The 16828-nt window shown below is 42.9% G+C and overlaps 1 protein-coding gene across 3 annotated transcripts in view; it reads left to right on the forward strand.

The window, feature by feature from the left end:
- SLC13A3 (solute carrier family 13 member 3) overlaps positions 1–15861 on the forward strand; it is a 42205-nt gene extending 26344 nt beyond the window's left edge. For all 3 annotated transcript variants that reach the window (XM_084645902.1, XM_084645903.1, XM_084645904.1), the window contains 7 exons: positions 1377–1472; positions 4181–4285; positions 5411–5508; positions 6407–6519; positions 6857–7018; positions 9785–9922; positions 14155–15861. In XM_084645902.1, the coding sequence (XP_084502028.1) occupies positions 1377–1472; positions 4181–4285; positions 5411–5508; positions 6407–6519; positions 6857–7018; positions 9785–9922; positions 14155–14340 (898 nt within the window). In that variant the 3' untranslated portion in view covers positions 14341–15861. The remainder of the gene's footprint in view (positions 1–1376; positions 1473–4180; positions 4286–5410; positions 5509–6406; positions 6520–6856; positions 7019–9784; positions 9923–14154) is intronic.
- The last annotated feature ends 967 nt before the right edge of the window (positions 15862–16828 follow it).

Raw genomic sequence — 16828 nt, forward strand, 5'->3', positions numbered from 1 at the left:
AATGTATTTTAACCACATGACGCTGATGGGACACGAAGCAGCTGGTGATGAATATATCATTCATATGCACACGTACTGTCTAAGAGTAGGCTGTGTACTAGTCCAGGGTTCCCTGCTTAAAAGGCTTAGCCTGGCTAATGAAGAGAAGCATATTAAAATGCCAGTCCCTGTTGTTAAAAATTCCTCACATATTTGTTCATCATCAGCGAGTGCTTTGCATAAATTAGAGATTGCCCAGAAAGTTGTTGGTGACTTGAGAAGGTGGGGGAGGGGAGGGGAGATCCTTATTTCCCACCTTGCTTTCTTTTCGATCAAGTGGCTGATGCAGTCATCTGCTAAAAGTGATGAAATCTGCAAATCTGACAACTTCACTCTCATTTACATTCTGAACAGTCTCTGTGAACACAGGCTGTGATTACCACAAATAAGCTTCTTTAATGCAGGGGCCAAAGTCTCCTTTGCATAATCCTGGGGAGAAAGGCAACACAAAGTAGGATAAATATTGGTCTTGTTTACAGTAGAGAATATTACCACCAGTGAGAGCCGTAGTGTAGATAAGGCTCCTGTGGCTTCCTCTGTTTTTACCACTGCATCAATGAAACCTGCCCTGAGCAGGACCTGTCTAGTCTACCTCAAGGGACACATCTTGCTCCCCACCCTGAGTACTAATGAAATTTACATACTCATAACCCAGGGAGAATTCAGCCCAAGGGTTTCTAGGCAGCACCAGAGCTTTTCTGTTGGTAACTAGAGCCACGTTTCTGGCAGGCATCAAAAAGCGCCTGCTCAGAACTTGCAAGTGCTTGTCTCTTTGCATGTGCCTCAGCCCATCTGTGCTTGCCACATGGACAATTGGATGCATTAATGTCTGTTTGTGCACATAAATGAATGTGCTCATAGATTCTGCAAGCACATTTGTGTCTTGTCATGAGCGGGTGGGACTATCGAGCTATAATATCCACTGTCCAACACATTAATGGCTAGATTTTGCCCCCTTTACTCACACTGAGTGCCATATTACTACATGAGTAGTCCCACTGATGTTTACAAGACTATAGGCCAGGTGAGGTACGACTCAGTATGAGTAAGGGTGCCATGAACATTATTTGTGGCATTATGCATAACTTGTCTGAGAGATGGGAAGTCTATTTAAGAGATTGGAAGTATTTACTATACTATGAAATGGATCCATATGATACTGGTTTTCTGAAATCACTGGTCCATGCTGTACCCTTTATTCTCCTAAACCTTCCCTGTAGCCACCCTGTGCATGCCCTGTATGGGTGTGTGCAGGAATAGTAAACATGAACATCAGTGTTTGAGTTCCATTATGAACCTGCAAAAATGAGTGGTGTTTGTTATTTCTGTGTTGGTAGGCATTGCAGAAAGAAAAAGTCAGAAATAAGAGTGGATGCAGAAGACCGAGCCCGAGCAGTCATAAAGGAAGATTATCAGAAACTGGGGCCAATGAAGTGAGTCGCGAAAAGAGAACAAAAATGACACAGAAATCAACCAGGCTGGAAACAACATTTCTGGGGAGGGAAACTGAGGATATTTGTCAGAATTTGTCAGTGAATTTCCATTTGTTAGTATTTGTGACCATTTTGAGTTTGTTTTCCTCAAACATTCAGTTGCTCTGTCTTTGCTAATGCAGATAATTGCAGATAACAAACATGTAGCTCCAATATTCCACAAATGCCAATTTTCAATTGTAGATGACAATTCATGCTGTGTTAATTACACATTGTAAGTCTTTTAATCAGGAAACAGAAACAATATCATGTGACTTATGTAACTAGCCAATACAGTGTGAATTTTTAATATTCACAGAAAGCTGTTTATGAATGGTCTGCAGAGCACGTATTATTTGCTGAAGAGATTCATGATGAATATAAAGAATATAATTCAATTATTTTATGATCTGTTTGTGGGCAATTTGTGAACAGAAAATCAGATGAATTTTTGTGGAATATATTATTGATTGTGAATTATTCTCTGAGATCTATTAATCAGTCATGTGAAGAGAAAACAAGATGCGTTCGAGTTGCTTTTTGACCTGAAATGGATTATTTTTGGTTTTGTTGTTGAATTTTTGGTGGTTCTCACCCTTATAAAAGAAGATAAATATAGCTATATTTTGAAACAAAAAGTCTAAGGGCTTGTCTAGACAAACAGCTGGCAAGCAGCCAGCTGGGGTATAAATGCACTTTCTGTGTTGACCCTGCTGCAGCTCACTAAAGGTTCGCTAGCGCTCTTTTACCTACACCACCTTGACGCAGGTGTAGATGCAAGCAAACTACGGCACTTTTAGTGAGTGGCAGCAGAGTGCGTGTGGATAGTTCCAGTGTGGCAGGCCAGCGCACTGTAGATTTCCACACCAGCTTGCTGCACAGTAACTCTTGGTCTAGACAAGCCCTCAATGATTTGTTTCAAAATAGTCAAAAAGAACCATTTTGACTCTTGGAGGGGTGGGATGGGGGGAAAATCCATTTTTTCTGCCAAAAGTATGGGCTGAATTTGACCTGAATTAACTAATAGTTTCAGTGTCCCCCAAAATGCATTTTTAAAAATGAATTTACTGTTTGCCAAAAATAAATAAATCGCCCAGCTTTACTCACAGAGATATTGCAAGGGTTCACTGATGTAGGTAGCGCAGTACAAACAAACATTCTAATTATTATTCTTGTGTGCTCTAAATGAAAGAAATTGGTTTATTTTTTTCCCTTCAGTACATTATGGACCAGCCTGCAAAATGTCATTGTAAGAATCAAAGTCCCACTTTGAGTTTTAGGAGCAGAGAAAGCCCATTAAGCCATGTGCTACAAATTTGATTAGCTTAAATTCAACCCAAGTGATTTCTTTTCAGTGGTTTAAGTATCCCTCCTTCCTTGTGTCTTTGAGAGGTTTTAAGGCAATATTTTGGATGTGTCTTGGTCAAATCCTAGCTCCACTGACGTCAATGGGAGTTATGTCACTGACTTCATTCAGGTCAGGATTTTACCCCCTGGTCCTTACTAGAAATATTAACACTAGCAGATGTTACTGCAATTGTAAGACCTCACCTGGAATACTGTGTGCAGTTCTGGTCTCCCATGTTTAAGAAGGATGAATTCAAACTGGAACAGGTACAGAGAAGGGCTACTAGGATGATCCGAGGAATGGAAAACTTGTCTTATGAAAGGAGACTCAAGGAGCTTGGCTTGTTTAGCCTAACTAAAAGAAGGTTGAGGGGAGATATGATTGCTCTCTATAAATATATCAGAGAGATAAATACCGGAGAGGGAGAGGAATTATTTAAGCTCAGTACCAATGTGGACACAAGAACAAATGGATATAAACTGGCCACCGAGAAGTTTAGACTTGAAATTAGACGAAGGTTTCTAACCATCAGAGGAGTGAAGTTTTGGAATAGCCTTCTAAGGGAAGCAGTGGGGGGAAAAAGATCTATCTAGCTTTAAGATTAAACTCGATAAGTTTATGGAGGAGATGGTATGATGGGATAACATGATTTTGGTAATGAATTGATCTGTAAATATTCATGGTAAATAGGCCTAATGGCCTGTGATGGGATGTTAGATGGAGTGGGATCTGAGTTACCCCGGAAAGAATTTTCTGTAGTATCTGGCTGGTGAATCTTACCCATATGCTCAAGGTTTAGCTGATCGCCATATTTGGGGTCAGGAAGGAATTTTCTTCCAGGGCAGATTGGAAGAGGCCCTGGAGGTTTTTCACCTTCCTCTGTAGCATGGGGCACGGGTCACTTGCTGGAGGATTCTCTGCTCCTTGAAGTCTTTAAACCACGATTTGAGGACTTCAATAGCTCAGACATAGGTGAGAGGTTTTTCTCAGGAGTGGATGGGTGAGATTCTGTGGCCTGCGTTGTGCAGGAGGTCAGACTAGATGATCATAATGGTCCCTTCTGACCTTAGTATCTATGAATCTCCTCCCTTATCAGCTCTCAGTTATTCACACCGTCAGTAGGGAATGCAGTCTACATTCTGCTCTCAGAGATGGAAAGTCCCCATGTGTCATGTGTGAAGTTTAGTGTTATTCACCTTTCTAAACTAAGGCTTGAAATGCAGTGAAATCATCACTAGCAGTTAAAGGTGACCTGGGAAAGGTAACTTGTGTTCACTTCATTAGCATGACTGGTTTTTAATTGCATCTCCTTAAACCTTAGGTTTGCAGAACAGGCAGTTCTCTTCCTCTTCTGCTTGTTTGCAATCCTGCTGTTCTCCAGGGACCCAAAATTCATCCCAGGTTGGGCAAGTTTCTTCACTCCTGGGTAAGATTCTATTTTCAATCTGTTGTAACATTTTTCAATAGTATTTCCAGGCTTTTGAGATCCCTGTGTTTTCTATTGTCCTTGTTTATACTGTTGTCCAGGTTTCATGGAATAAATGGAACTGAGCCTTATGTATCTCTCTAGAACCATTTTAATTGTTTATGTTTCTAAGAGGAGGTAGTGGAAGCCTTGTGGGATGTTAGTATTGAAAATGCTCACACCTATTTCCTGACAGCCCTACGGCCTGAGCTCTGGGAATGTTGTCTATTGATACATTTAGGGCCAAGTCCTGAACCCTTTGAGCAGGCCATTGATTTCAGTGTGGGTTTGGACTGAATCAAAGCTGCAGGAGTTCACCCCTTAGTGCTTTTTCTCTTTGGTTTGCAACCTTTTCTCTGTTGTGACATCCAGACCTTTCTTATGTGAAGACAAAGATTAAGAACAATGAAGGCAATAATAATAATGCTCACAGAGTGAGAGCAAGTTGTTTCTGCACAGAAAAGAGACCCGCTCTATTTCTCTAGGGACACAGTTCAACAGACTATTCATATTCAGAAAAGGAGTTCACTACATGCTTGGCTTTAATGGGAATCAAGTACATGCTTCACAGATTAATTTTGTTCTCAATAGTTAACAGTTACTTAAAGTTAAAGTTTAAATGCTTTGCTGAATTGGGGCCTAGAGTTTTTATATCATGCTCTTCACTTTAGAAGCTGAGCATTTTACAGAGATCATAACCAAAACAGGCCAGTGGTCTGATTTTCCTACTTCCCTGCAACCAGCTTAGGCAATCTCCCCAGACCTCCATAATCAGTATTCTTCTTACACTCTCTAACAGACTGAAAGTGATTCAGTCATTCGAGCAGCCAGCACTGCCAACCCCTCCCTATTCTTTTTAAAACTAGGTTTTTGTGTTTTCAGTGTCTCTGATCAGTTTTCTAAAGGAGTCACAGCCAATCTTAGAAATGTAGCTCAGAGGGGAATTAAAAAAAAAAAAAAAAGAATCATGACCAATGAGTGTTGTTGATGTAAAATCCTAATCCTCTTTGGTAAATCCCAAGTTTTATAAACTTTACAAATCTCAAGACTTTTGCTGCTTACAAGTGTTTCTGCTCCTCTGGTCAGGTTTGTCTCAGATGCGGTTACTGGAGTCGCCATAGTGACCATACTGTTCTTCTTCCCTTCACAAAGACCATCCTGTAAATGGTGGTTTGACTTAAAAGGTAGGTTGTAAGCCCTCGGGGTAGGGACTCTGTCCCCTTCTTCTGTGTTCTCTATAGGGTGAGCACACTGCAGGAGCTCAGCACATAATAGTAAGGCAGGGTACTCGGTCAGCAGGTCTGGGGTAACATTTTGAAAAGCACCTATGTCCCATTGACTTTCAATGAGACTTCAGCACCTAAGTGCCTGAGTCACTTATGAAAATTTTACCCATATGGCTCTGGCCACCTTCATCTTTAATTGGAGATGCAGCCTGTGCAGCCCATGGGCTCAGCTCACAGCAAAGCAGCACTTGCTCTGGCCTAATGTCACCAAACGAAAGCCACTGCCATGACGTCATTTCATGCAGATTAGGGGTTGCTTTCAGGCTCCCGGAGGTTGCTCCTATGACCCCCACTGGATGTAATGTGGGTGTCCTTAGTTCACAGAACATGAAAGCCCTACTAGTTTACCTTTCCATATGACACAACAATTGAGTTCTCATTCAGAAGTGACCTTCTGGGGGGAGACACAGCAATTTCCTTGCTAGAAAGCTCCTACCACTTTGAGCTGCAAGTAGAAAATTAATACGGTGATGAACTTGCCCACAAAAATTACAAATGTCAGAAAACTTCCTCCTGCCAGAATCTGCCAGATGTCAGAGAGAAGAATATCTAAGTCTATTACACCAAGGAAATTGTCCTTTATGTTAATAAAAAAACAAGCTGAGAAAAAGCCCAAGAAAACCGTGACTGCTAGAACTTTTTGCTGCCTGTTTAATTGAAATTGAAATATCCATGTGTTTGTTATTAAGTGATTATCAGCTAACTTTGACACAAGTGAGTAATGTAGATATTTTATCAGATAACAAGTTATTTGTTAATCTGTGTGTGTGTGTTTGGTGGGGATCTCTTTGTCTAGCATCAAACACTGAGAATGTGCCTTTGCTGTCTTGGAGAAGGGCCCAAGAGACTGTACCCTGGAACATTATCTTGCTGCTCGGTGGCGGATTTGCCATGGCAAAAGGATGTGAGGTAGTATTTGGAGTGCTGCCCATCATTGATGTTACCTTACTGTCATTCAGCCCTATGCCCCTGGTTTTTAAAAGGGTATCAGTTTGGTTTGCTCCTGCGATTTTGCTCCTGCGATTTTGCACCTGCAGTGTATGGCAGTTAAGACATTGAGTGACTGGATCTGACATCTAAGGGCTATAACATGCACCCCTGCCCCAAGGTGGCTGCGTTTCAGAAGTGGGTGGGCGAAGTGATCCCTATTTATATGTAGTTTGCAATTCTGTGAAATGATCTGAGTCTTGCGTGGAAATGCAGGAACTCAAATATAAAACCTGCTGCATTTTCTCTCCTGCTGCAGGAGTCAGGCTTGTCTGTCTGGATCGGAGGCCACCTGCATCCCCTGGAGAGCGTGCCACCGGCAGTGGCTGTCGTGCTTATCACAATAGTGATCGCCTTATTCACAGAGTTTGCCAGCAACACTGCCACAATTATAATCTTCCTGCCTATCCTGGCAGAACTGGTAAGATACGTTACCATGACGGGGCCAGCTCTGACCCCTCTGTGGTCTCTCTCAGTGCACCCCCTTAGGTGTTACGCCTCGTGTCTTTACCTTGTCTGGGATAGAATCCCAGAATTCTCCCATTATCAGACCAGGCCCTGCACTACAGAACCCTGTGTACCCGTGTGATGGCTCAGCAGGCCTGACTAGGTTCAGCCCCTGCAGTTCTTCCTTGTGGGGGCTTGTGCCCTGTGGTGGCCACAGTGACAGACAGCCTTGTCTGAATAGTAGGAACAAAGCATAACATAAGAGAACAAGGATTTGAACATGACAAAAGATCTTCTGCATGTCTATCTTACCCTAAGCCCTACCAGCCTGTGGGTGTGGGCCAGGCAGGTTTTGCTTCATCTGACCCCCTAGCTGGAGTCTCTCTCTGTGTCACTCTGTTCCCCACCAACAGCTCCCTCCAGTTGCCTATCCCCTCTCTCCAGAGAGTGACTTTTTAACTGCTTAGTGTCCTTTTAGTGTTTAGGTGCCCAGCCTTGGCAAAACAAGTCTGGTAACTTTGATTGGAGCAAAAAAAAAAAAAACGAGGAGTACTTGTGGCTCCTGAGAGACTAACACATTTATTTGGGCTGAATTTGTCTGGAGCGTGGATGTAGCATCTTCACAGTTAAATAGCCCCAGGCATCGTCTCTTAATGATCCCTCTGTGTTATGTATCTAGAGCCATAGTGTTGTCTTCCTATTAGTTTCCTAACAACCCTGCTATTAACCAATAACCCAATACAGCCATGCTGTAACTATCCCAATAACCACATCACATACAGTATTTACAAATTATTACAGTCAGCCCCATGTCCTTCACAGTTTAGGTACCCTGTGAAAACATTTCTCTCTATTGGAGCAGCCTGGCCTCCATCAGCTGCAGAAGACGCACTAATCATCTGGGCAGCCATGGGTCACCTCACTCTTCTGCATACGAGGCCCAATAGTCTCCAGGATCTCAGCTGGCCCATCCAGCTGTATGGGGTTGTGACCATGGTCACTGGAGGGGCTATACTGAGATTGCTCATTCAAGGCAAATCGCAAAGAATAGGTCAGACGATCCCCCAAACTGGTGGTTTATTCTATAATTAGATTTCACCAAGCCAGTAACCAAACAGCTCCTGTAATACCTTACTGATTACCAAGAAGCCAAAATACATTTCCCTTTAAGCACTCCAGCCTTTGGCTCCCACGCAGACAGCCTACTCTAATATAGTGAGGGTTACTAAAAATCTTATTCACCGTATATAAAGTTCTACCAAGAAATCAGACACATTAACCACCAGGTCAATGAATATTTCAGATCTCACCCAAATACATACTTATGGCCAATCCTTATTAATTAAGATTTATCAATAAAAAGAAAAGACAGAGAGTTGCCGTGGTTAAAAGATCATTTGATGTACAGATATGAATAAAGTTCTTAGGTCACTTTTAATAGCAGAGATGGTGAGCTTGCTTTGTAAAAAGCCTTCTGTAATCAATTTAAAAGGCTATAGTCCAATAGGCAGTTCTTGTGCAGAGTTTGTTCAAGTTCTTCCATGAAAAGTACAAGGTTAATCCAGAGTAGACCTGGAGACCTCAGTTTCACAAGCTTAGACTTTCCCTGTCAAAGTTTAAGCAGATCTGAGATAGCAAGCATCAGACGTGAAACTTCCTTTATAGCTTGAAGCAAGCTGTGTTCACAGCAGGGCTTGCTTGGTTGAAGAATAGGTAATGTATATTGTTGCTTCGAAGCTAATCCCTCATTCCTAGGCATACCCTGGTAGCTAGTTGCATTCATTAGTATAGGGAAATTAACCATCAAAGAGCTTACAGGTAGTTTACTACAAATTTCAAAGATAAATGAAACAATAATATTATTGCACCGCAAGTCCCATGTAAATGGGAATATCCCCTTTTGACCTCTGAATCAATAGAATACCATAATGAATCATTAAAGAGAGGAACAGAATTTTGGCATCTACAAGCTAATTAGATCACGTTGTTAAACTTCTAACAAGGTAAACACAGAAAAATACAACTGGGATCTATTCTTGATTCTCTAACAATACAGGCCTCCATTTCAAGGACTGTAGTCTATTTAACATGCCTGTGCTAACAATCTGTAAGGAATGGACCTGTATACAATTTCAATACTCTTCTAATATGTCCTTAAGGGTTGGTTTTGGGTCACTCTGCCTGCTGGTTGCTTAACCCTCACTGGCTCAGCCTCACAGGGGTCTACATTCCCCCTGAGGCCATGTAAAGAGACCTCAGGATTTAGTCAACCAGTAGTTTTGCTGATGGTGTGATGGCAGGACTGGGTATGGTGTATTTAAGTGGTTAGAACAGGCAACCAGGAGCCAGAATTCTTGGTGTCCATTTCTAGCTCTGCCACTGACCTGCTGTATGACCCTGGGCAAGTCACTTCCCCTCTCTGTGCCTCAGTTTCCCTATCTATGAAATGGGGATAACAACACCTGCGCATTTCAAAGGGAGCTTATATGGCCTGCTTAATATATTGGAGTGTTTGGAAACAAGATGCTAAGGAGCATAAGTACATGCTGCACAACATGCATAATAATAATTTTTAAAAATGTTATTAGCAATAGAACAGCAGGATATGCTATTATAAATCATAGATCACTGAGTTCTGCTAGGCACAGTGCTGTAATTATTTGCATTCTTGGATGTATTTCCATTGTAGCTCAGAACCCCTAATGTATAGTGTTTTTTTTTTAAATTTTGTTCTTTCAAGGCAATTCGTCTGAAAGTAAATCCCCTGTATTTAATGATACCAGGAACTATAGGATGCTCATATGCTTTCATGCTGCCAGTCTCCACGCCCCCTAACTCAATTGCGTTTTCTTCTGGACACTTGATGGTCAAGGATATGGTAAGTTGTTTTATGTACAAAAATCACTGAAGACACAATCATCTAGATGAAGAGTTTTTAAGACAATCATTTTGAGATATGCTACCAAATCAGCGTTTTGTAAAATAAAATCACAAAGGTCAGTTTCTGTTATGAGCAGTGTTTGAATGCAAAGTACTTCATTCATGATTGGTCATATCTAGCTGCCTTAGAAAGTGTTATTTAGGTAAAAATGGGCCAGATTCTGCCCCTGATTAAACCCATGTAAATCCATAGTAATTCAACTGCCTTCAGTGGAGTTACTCCCAAATTTCTTCTGAGAGCTGAGTCTGACCTTTAACTAATTGAAAAGTGGATCCAGGAACTAGAAAAATAATCCATTTTCTGTCTCCCCCTTTAGATATTAAACTAATATATTGTAACAAGGGGATGCTTATCTCCCTGCTGTCCATTTTGCTGAGTTTGAGCTCAGACCTGTCACAAGGATCTCTGCTCTCCACTTTGGGAGAGTGAACACGAGTCCTTTAAATGACTCTTGCGGAAGTGTCTTTGACCTTTTCTTCTTCACATTCTATTACTGTGCTTCCCCTTTGCTAACTAAGTTTACATGGCATTCACAGGTTCCAGTGAAAAATAACCTTTGGCATCTCTTGGTCATAACTAGTTCTGCAGTTGTTTGTGACCTAGGGTTCTTTGCACTGATTTATCTTTTAGATCATGAATAAAATATCAAGCCATGAAGTTACTGAGCATCCCAACTAAATTTCCCAGTAGACCTTGGTCAAGTCACCATCTCTATGTGAAGTGCATGTTACTACTTTCCTTTGGATTGGTTAAGTGGATATACTGCCAGTGGTATCTGATGTAGATGCTGTCTGAATCAGCTGCACTAGAATATTTCAGTCTTTTCTGCTCTGGAAGGAATTATTTGACATAATATGCTTGGAGCAATCACCCAGGCAATTCCCATTCAGGAAGATGATAAAGGGAAACAGAGAAAGGAAAGACAGACTAGTTTAGGAAAGCCAGAATGCTACAATATGAAGCTCTCTAAGTGAGCAGCAAAATTAACGTCTCTCAAAACTCAACAGGAAACACATATATGAATTCTCAAATGTGCTGTCAAGTTCTCTGTAGAGATTACATTTACAGTCTGTGTAACAATTACCCTCGCTAATGAACAGACATGCTATTTCCTAAACAAAGAGTCACTAAGAAAAGAAGAGCTACTTCTCCTTTTGATTTTACTATTAAGTTTGTTTTGTTTTCCTGTCTGATATATTCTTGTCAGCATTTTTTAAAAAAAGACTTCTTATTAAGGCAAAGTTATAATAAAGTGTTTACATTCGACACTATACATTACTATTAGTTTTTTAATGTAGATCCTTACATTAAAGAGCACAAAAGCAACATTTTCAATTCACTGGGCAGAAGAGATTGATCACAAAACTCCTATGAATGTCCATGGCGGTCAACTTAGTACATCTCTGTACTCCAGACAGAGTATTTGTCCCCTTATATAACACCTCACCTGTGTCTGTGGCCCCCTAATGGTGAACCAAGCCCTTTTTGGTGACTTGCAGAATAAAACATTTTTAGAAGCAATGGCTGAGGAGTGGAGATGGTCACATAGGGGAAAGGATCTCCTTCTTATAAGTGCAACCATTCAGAGCTGGTTAGAATTCACATGAAGATGGCTCAGATGTTCTCCCCCAGGCTGTAGCGTTTACGTTGTGAAAGTGACTTTCAGACCATTTTCATACTGTTCTCACACTCTTATCCTCAAGGCCGGTGAACATGAGCAGAAATCACTAGATCTGTTCGGTAGGAACCTAGTCTTATGTGGTTCCATAGTATAGTAGGTTGGTTAGGAGATCGCTGGTACTAGCTGCTAAGTTGGTTTGGTTACCTAGTGCCTCAGCCCACAACCCGGTGCTTCTCAGCATTTGCACAAACACCCAGTAAATGAGGAAGTGAGAACTGGGGAGAAAAGAGCAGGCCTGTTTTCAGTTTCCTTTAGAAGAGAAGGGTGCCTGGAAACGCATAGGAAGGGGATTGAATATTACAAAACACCTTGGTGTGCGGAAGGGCAAGGAGAACACTCAGTGAAAAGCAAGGAGGTGATGAGGAATTGGGTAGGCTTCTCTCAAGATTCCTCCCAATTTTCCTCTCCTTACATCTTACCCCAGAGTTGCAGTTACTCCCCTCCAGGAAGAGGGCTAGACACAGCTACTTCCAAAGCCCATCTGCATTTTGTGCATCAGCCGGAGGGGCTTGCTGGAGAGTGACCCGAGGCATTCCCTCTCCTACAGGCTGAGCTTTACAGCCTTTGCCAGCCTGAGAAGTGAGAATCGGAGACTGGGACCGGAACCCAGTTTGCCAAGTTGGAAGCCCAAGCATTGCCAGGAATCCTGCCCTGAGTGAGTGAAATCCAGACACTATGGGGTTTAGTACTTCAGCAACTCAGTCTCTTCTCTGGCCTTGGTGCTCAGACAGCAGCACTCATTAATACAGGGTTGGGTCCTCTGTGTCCCCCACATCTTGGTCAGCAAATTTTACCTTGTGGTTATATGTGCCACACTCTGTTCTGTAAAGGATCAATCTTTAAGGCTCTGCAACAGTGGCTGCTGCATGCAATGAGATAAGGTTCATTTTTTCTATTGGAAACCATGGGAATCTAGCCGCCTGGATTAGCCTTTCGCAAGGGAGCCAGAGGGTGAAGGGCTAGTGCCAAAGTGGTTAAAGAAGAGGAACTTCAGAGATCAAAAGATTCATGTTGATGAGCAGGGATCTGATCTCACACTATGTTTAAATATGCTGCTTACACACCAAACAGCGGGCAGTTGGAATAAGAGGAAGCCAAGGTTATGTGCATGCACCCAGGTCTATGGCTCAGCTGAGAAGCTGGGATTTTATCTATGGGAGGGGCTGATAGTTATTTTTAGGGTTGGCTCAGTTTAGAGACTGTCACCCTTAATCACATCCCCTTTAACTTAATGTGAAATGATAGAAAACCCAGTTTGGTTCCATTCTTGTTGACAGGTCAGCTGGCCTGGATGTCAGCTTGTTTCCCAAGCTTGTGTTCTGCCCTTGGCTGGCCCCAGGAAGAAGCAAGTTTCATGACTTTGCTGTGATGTTCTGTGACTATGGAATGAAAGTGTAATTTGTGAAAGTCCCTTTCAGTGGCACAGGCTTACCCCATAACTTCAACGTGCTTAGCCCAATGGAGTTCAGCATTCCTTCACATCCTCTAATTTCCTTTCACCCCCACTCTACCCCAGACACCTTACAGTTAAAAGTGTGATGACATGCCTTCTTCTGGAGCTGCTACAATAGCATTCAGCCATTCAAGCCTGTTCTCTCTCTCCCTTTGTACACCCACCGGTTGTCCTGGTTTAGACTGAAGTTTACCAGTTGCCATGGTTGTATGAATTTGTGCCTTTGCATTGAGGGAAGTGAGAGTCAGTTGCTTTGGAAACAGTGAGCCAAGTCCTGATATTCCTTTTCAGTTTTACTCAGGCTCAAGCCAATGGGACTTTTGCCTGAGTGAAAACTGAGCAAAGGCTTTGGGAGAAAGCACAACTCCTTTTGAAATTCAGCTGTTTATCAGCTCAAATTCCTGTTGGCTTTACATATTGGTAAGGGGCTCTGGTGGTTTTCTTTCTGTTACATTAGGTAAGAATCGCACACCTAGCCTTTGATTATTAATTTTACTCAGCTTTTACTCTTTGCCTCCATATTGCTGTAGCTTTACAGAACTGCTTGTTCATATTAATTGGTTAAAAATGTCTGTGGTTTCATTCATTCCCTGAACATGGACACTGATTGTATTACAGAGAGGGGTGTTTTTCTAGGAGGAAAATAAAACAGGAGCTTAAAGACAGAAAGTGCTTTTTAATCCACAGACTCTTTAAGTTGGATTCTCAGTTCCCTGATGCTCAGCTGACTTGTAAGAGAATCCTTTCCTTCTGCAGAAATGAATCTTAAAACAAACACATACATACTCCATTCACTGGGATGTTAGAGATGCTTTTCTAAAGTCTGATCCTGGCTGAGGACCTAACTCAGCATTTGGGAGTGGGGGGGTCCCTGACTTGAGAAAATCCTGCTGAAATGTTAATTAAACCCCTCTTTGTTGTAATGTTCGTTCATGTGCAGTCAGTCCTCAGGGCTGGCCAGCTTGGTTCCTTGTGTCACATGCCCAGGATTTCCAGGCTAAACCCTAGTATAATGTATCTGCATTTCTTTCACAGGCAAGAACTGGGCTGCTCATGAATCTTATGGGTGTTCTGCTCCTTAGCTTGGCTATAAACACATGGGCCAAGAGCATCTTCCAGCTGGGCACCTTCCCTGAGTGGGCCAACATCCATGGAGAGAACATCACATCCCTCTTGCCGGATGTGAAGAATGTTACTTTAAGCTCGCTAAATAAAATATGAACAAAGCCAGGTCATAGGTGGGACTCACTCGCTTAGGACTGGGGCAGAGGAATCGCCAGAGTGTACTCACAGGACAAAGGCTGGATTGCTGCTCATGTTGCACAGGACTTTCCATTCATTTTATTTTATTTTTATAAATATTATTCATTGTCACTACATAATTTTTGGGGTGGGGATCTTGGAAGATTTATCTCCGCCCCCCCACAGATACCTATCAAACAGTTTTAGAAAACTTTGTTCTTCATTAGTAGAGGGTATTAAATGGTGACCAAGTAAGTCTCTAACATTTCCAGGGTAAATGCCACTCCTGGTGAAATCTATGGGAGTTTTCCTGTTAACTTCAATGTGCTAATTTCGGATACCCTAACTCATGCTGGCTGGTATCCTTATTCCCATGAGTGAAGTCAATGGGACCATTTCAGGTGCTACTCAACTTGAGTCAGGGTATCAGAACCAGGCCCAGTGTGGGGGCCATGCTTGAGCCCTGTGATTCTAGAACACTTGTTAGGGGGGTCAAGATTTCACAAGTAATTGTGTCATGTAGTATGAAGACTATTTCTTTAGCTTCTTATGAAAGGATAATTCAGGAGACTATGACTGAGTCTAGCCAGAATTTGACGTATTGCTCCACAGTGGGAGTTTGGTAACAGTAGGTTTCCAAACACATTCATTAGCTTGGGAATTATTTTAAAACTCAAGACAATAATTTTCACCCACATTTTTGTACTGACTGGAAAGGTAGAGATTTGTGGCCATATTCACTCCTGGTGTAACTCTGTGTCTATCAGGGGCATGACACCAGTGGTTTATGTGGCTAGTCTTAAGTTGGTGAACGTCCTTTAACTGAGGTTTGAGGTTGACCTACTCATGACAGTGCAGCTCAGTCACAAGTCAGTAGACTGTTCGCAGAGGAATGTTGACCTTTTTTTCGAAACAGAGTTTGAGTCTTTTATCTGATTGCTTGGGTCCTTGCAATGAAAGGATTTGCAAATTGAGCATGATTTTCATCACCATTTTATCTAAACACATGCATTTTGTTTGTGTAAGACTCTGACTATTTAATTAAAGATCAGTGTTTGAAACAGACAAGTTGAAAGATGAGGCGTCTGATACAGTGCTTTGGGGAGGGTTAGCGAGGGAATCCTTGCACTGATACAGATGTTGGACTCAACTGGACCAGATTCCCAGCTGGTGTAAGGTGGCATAATGCCAGTGGTGTCGACGGAAGTAAACTGATTTACACCAGCTGATGGTCTGGCTCAGTTTTCCCTTGAGTTACTCAAAAGATTCAGTGTCAGCTTCGAGAGCAGACAGGGTAATTTATCCATCAGACCCAATTCTCTCTGTAATCTCAGCTGCTGCTGCTGCTGCTGCTGTGAACCCTATATTGATTACATCACAGTATGAACGTTTCCAAAGAGGTCAAGCTGAAACCAAACTGCCCGACTGTGGAAGTCAGCTGATGTTGAGACAAAATCCTCGCGATTAGGGAACTTGTACAATAAAATGCATTCATTAGCATGCCACTGTGTTATGTTTTATCTGTGAAGCCAGGGGAGAAAGGTAGGGTCTGAGGCTCTTCTCGCTTGCACCAGTCTCACTCCATTGGCTTCAATGGAGCTGCTCCTCACGTACGCTGGGGTGAGTGAGAAAAGAGTCTGGTTCGCTGATGCTCTGCCTGTGTTGCCTTCATTCTAGTCAGGCCAGGGACCCTGCAGCCTCAACGGCAATGTCATCCATTTAAGAGTGTGATTAAAGTGAGGCATGAGCTTGTTGGGCCAGTTCCTGGCTCTCCCAGCCTGAGGTCGATGGTGGCAGTGGGGGCCCAGAGCAGCAGAGGCGGGAGCCAGTCTGCCTGGGCAGCGGTGGGGCGATGCCTTTTGTGTCGCAGGCACGACACCACCTGGGCACGTAACGGGGTGCCCCATATGCTGCCCTCAGGGCTGGCGGCAGGTGCCACGCTTCCAGGTTGCCTGGCCCTGGCCTTTTGGGGGCATACGGTGCTAGCTGGGCCTTGCTTGTGTTCAGGGAGAGCTGTCAACCGCACTGTGGCTGCCTCCCAGCTGCCATTGCACCCGCCCTGGAGGAAGCCCAATGCAGCCACTAGTCACTAAAGTGTCACTTCCTGTAGGCTTGGCCACATTCACCTCAGCAGGAGCCTAGAGTCCTAGCAAACTGCTTCGTACAGGTCTGGATTGTCTGCGTCGCTTGGCCTATGGCTCAACACTTATACTGTACCGTGTTCCTGACCAAGTTTAAGAGGCCTGATGCTGGCTGAGCTGGTGACTCAGCGTCTCTGAGCTCAGCAACTAGGCTTCAAAAATTAATCCAAGGGCTCTGGCTTTGGAGCCGTTATGCTGCTGATATGGTCATCCTGGGGCCTGTAAGTATGTGGGATGAACTGCAAAGTGAAAATAGCTCCCTTCTTACAGTTCTGCCCATCATCCTATGGAGTGTTGATCCCACAGTAGAGGAAGTGATTACAGTG

The sequence above is a fragment of the Lepidochelys olivacea genome, assembly GCF_965140295.1.
Source record: "Lepidochelys olivacea isolate rLepOli2 genome assembly, chromosome: 13".
Lineage (NCBI taxonomy): Eukaryota > Metazoa > Chordata > Testudines > Cheloniidae > Lepidochelys > Lepidochelys olivacea.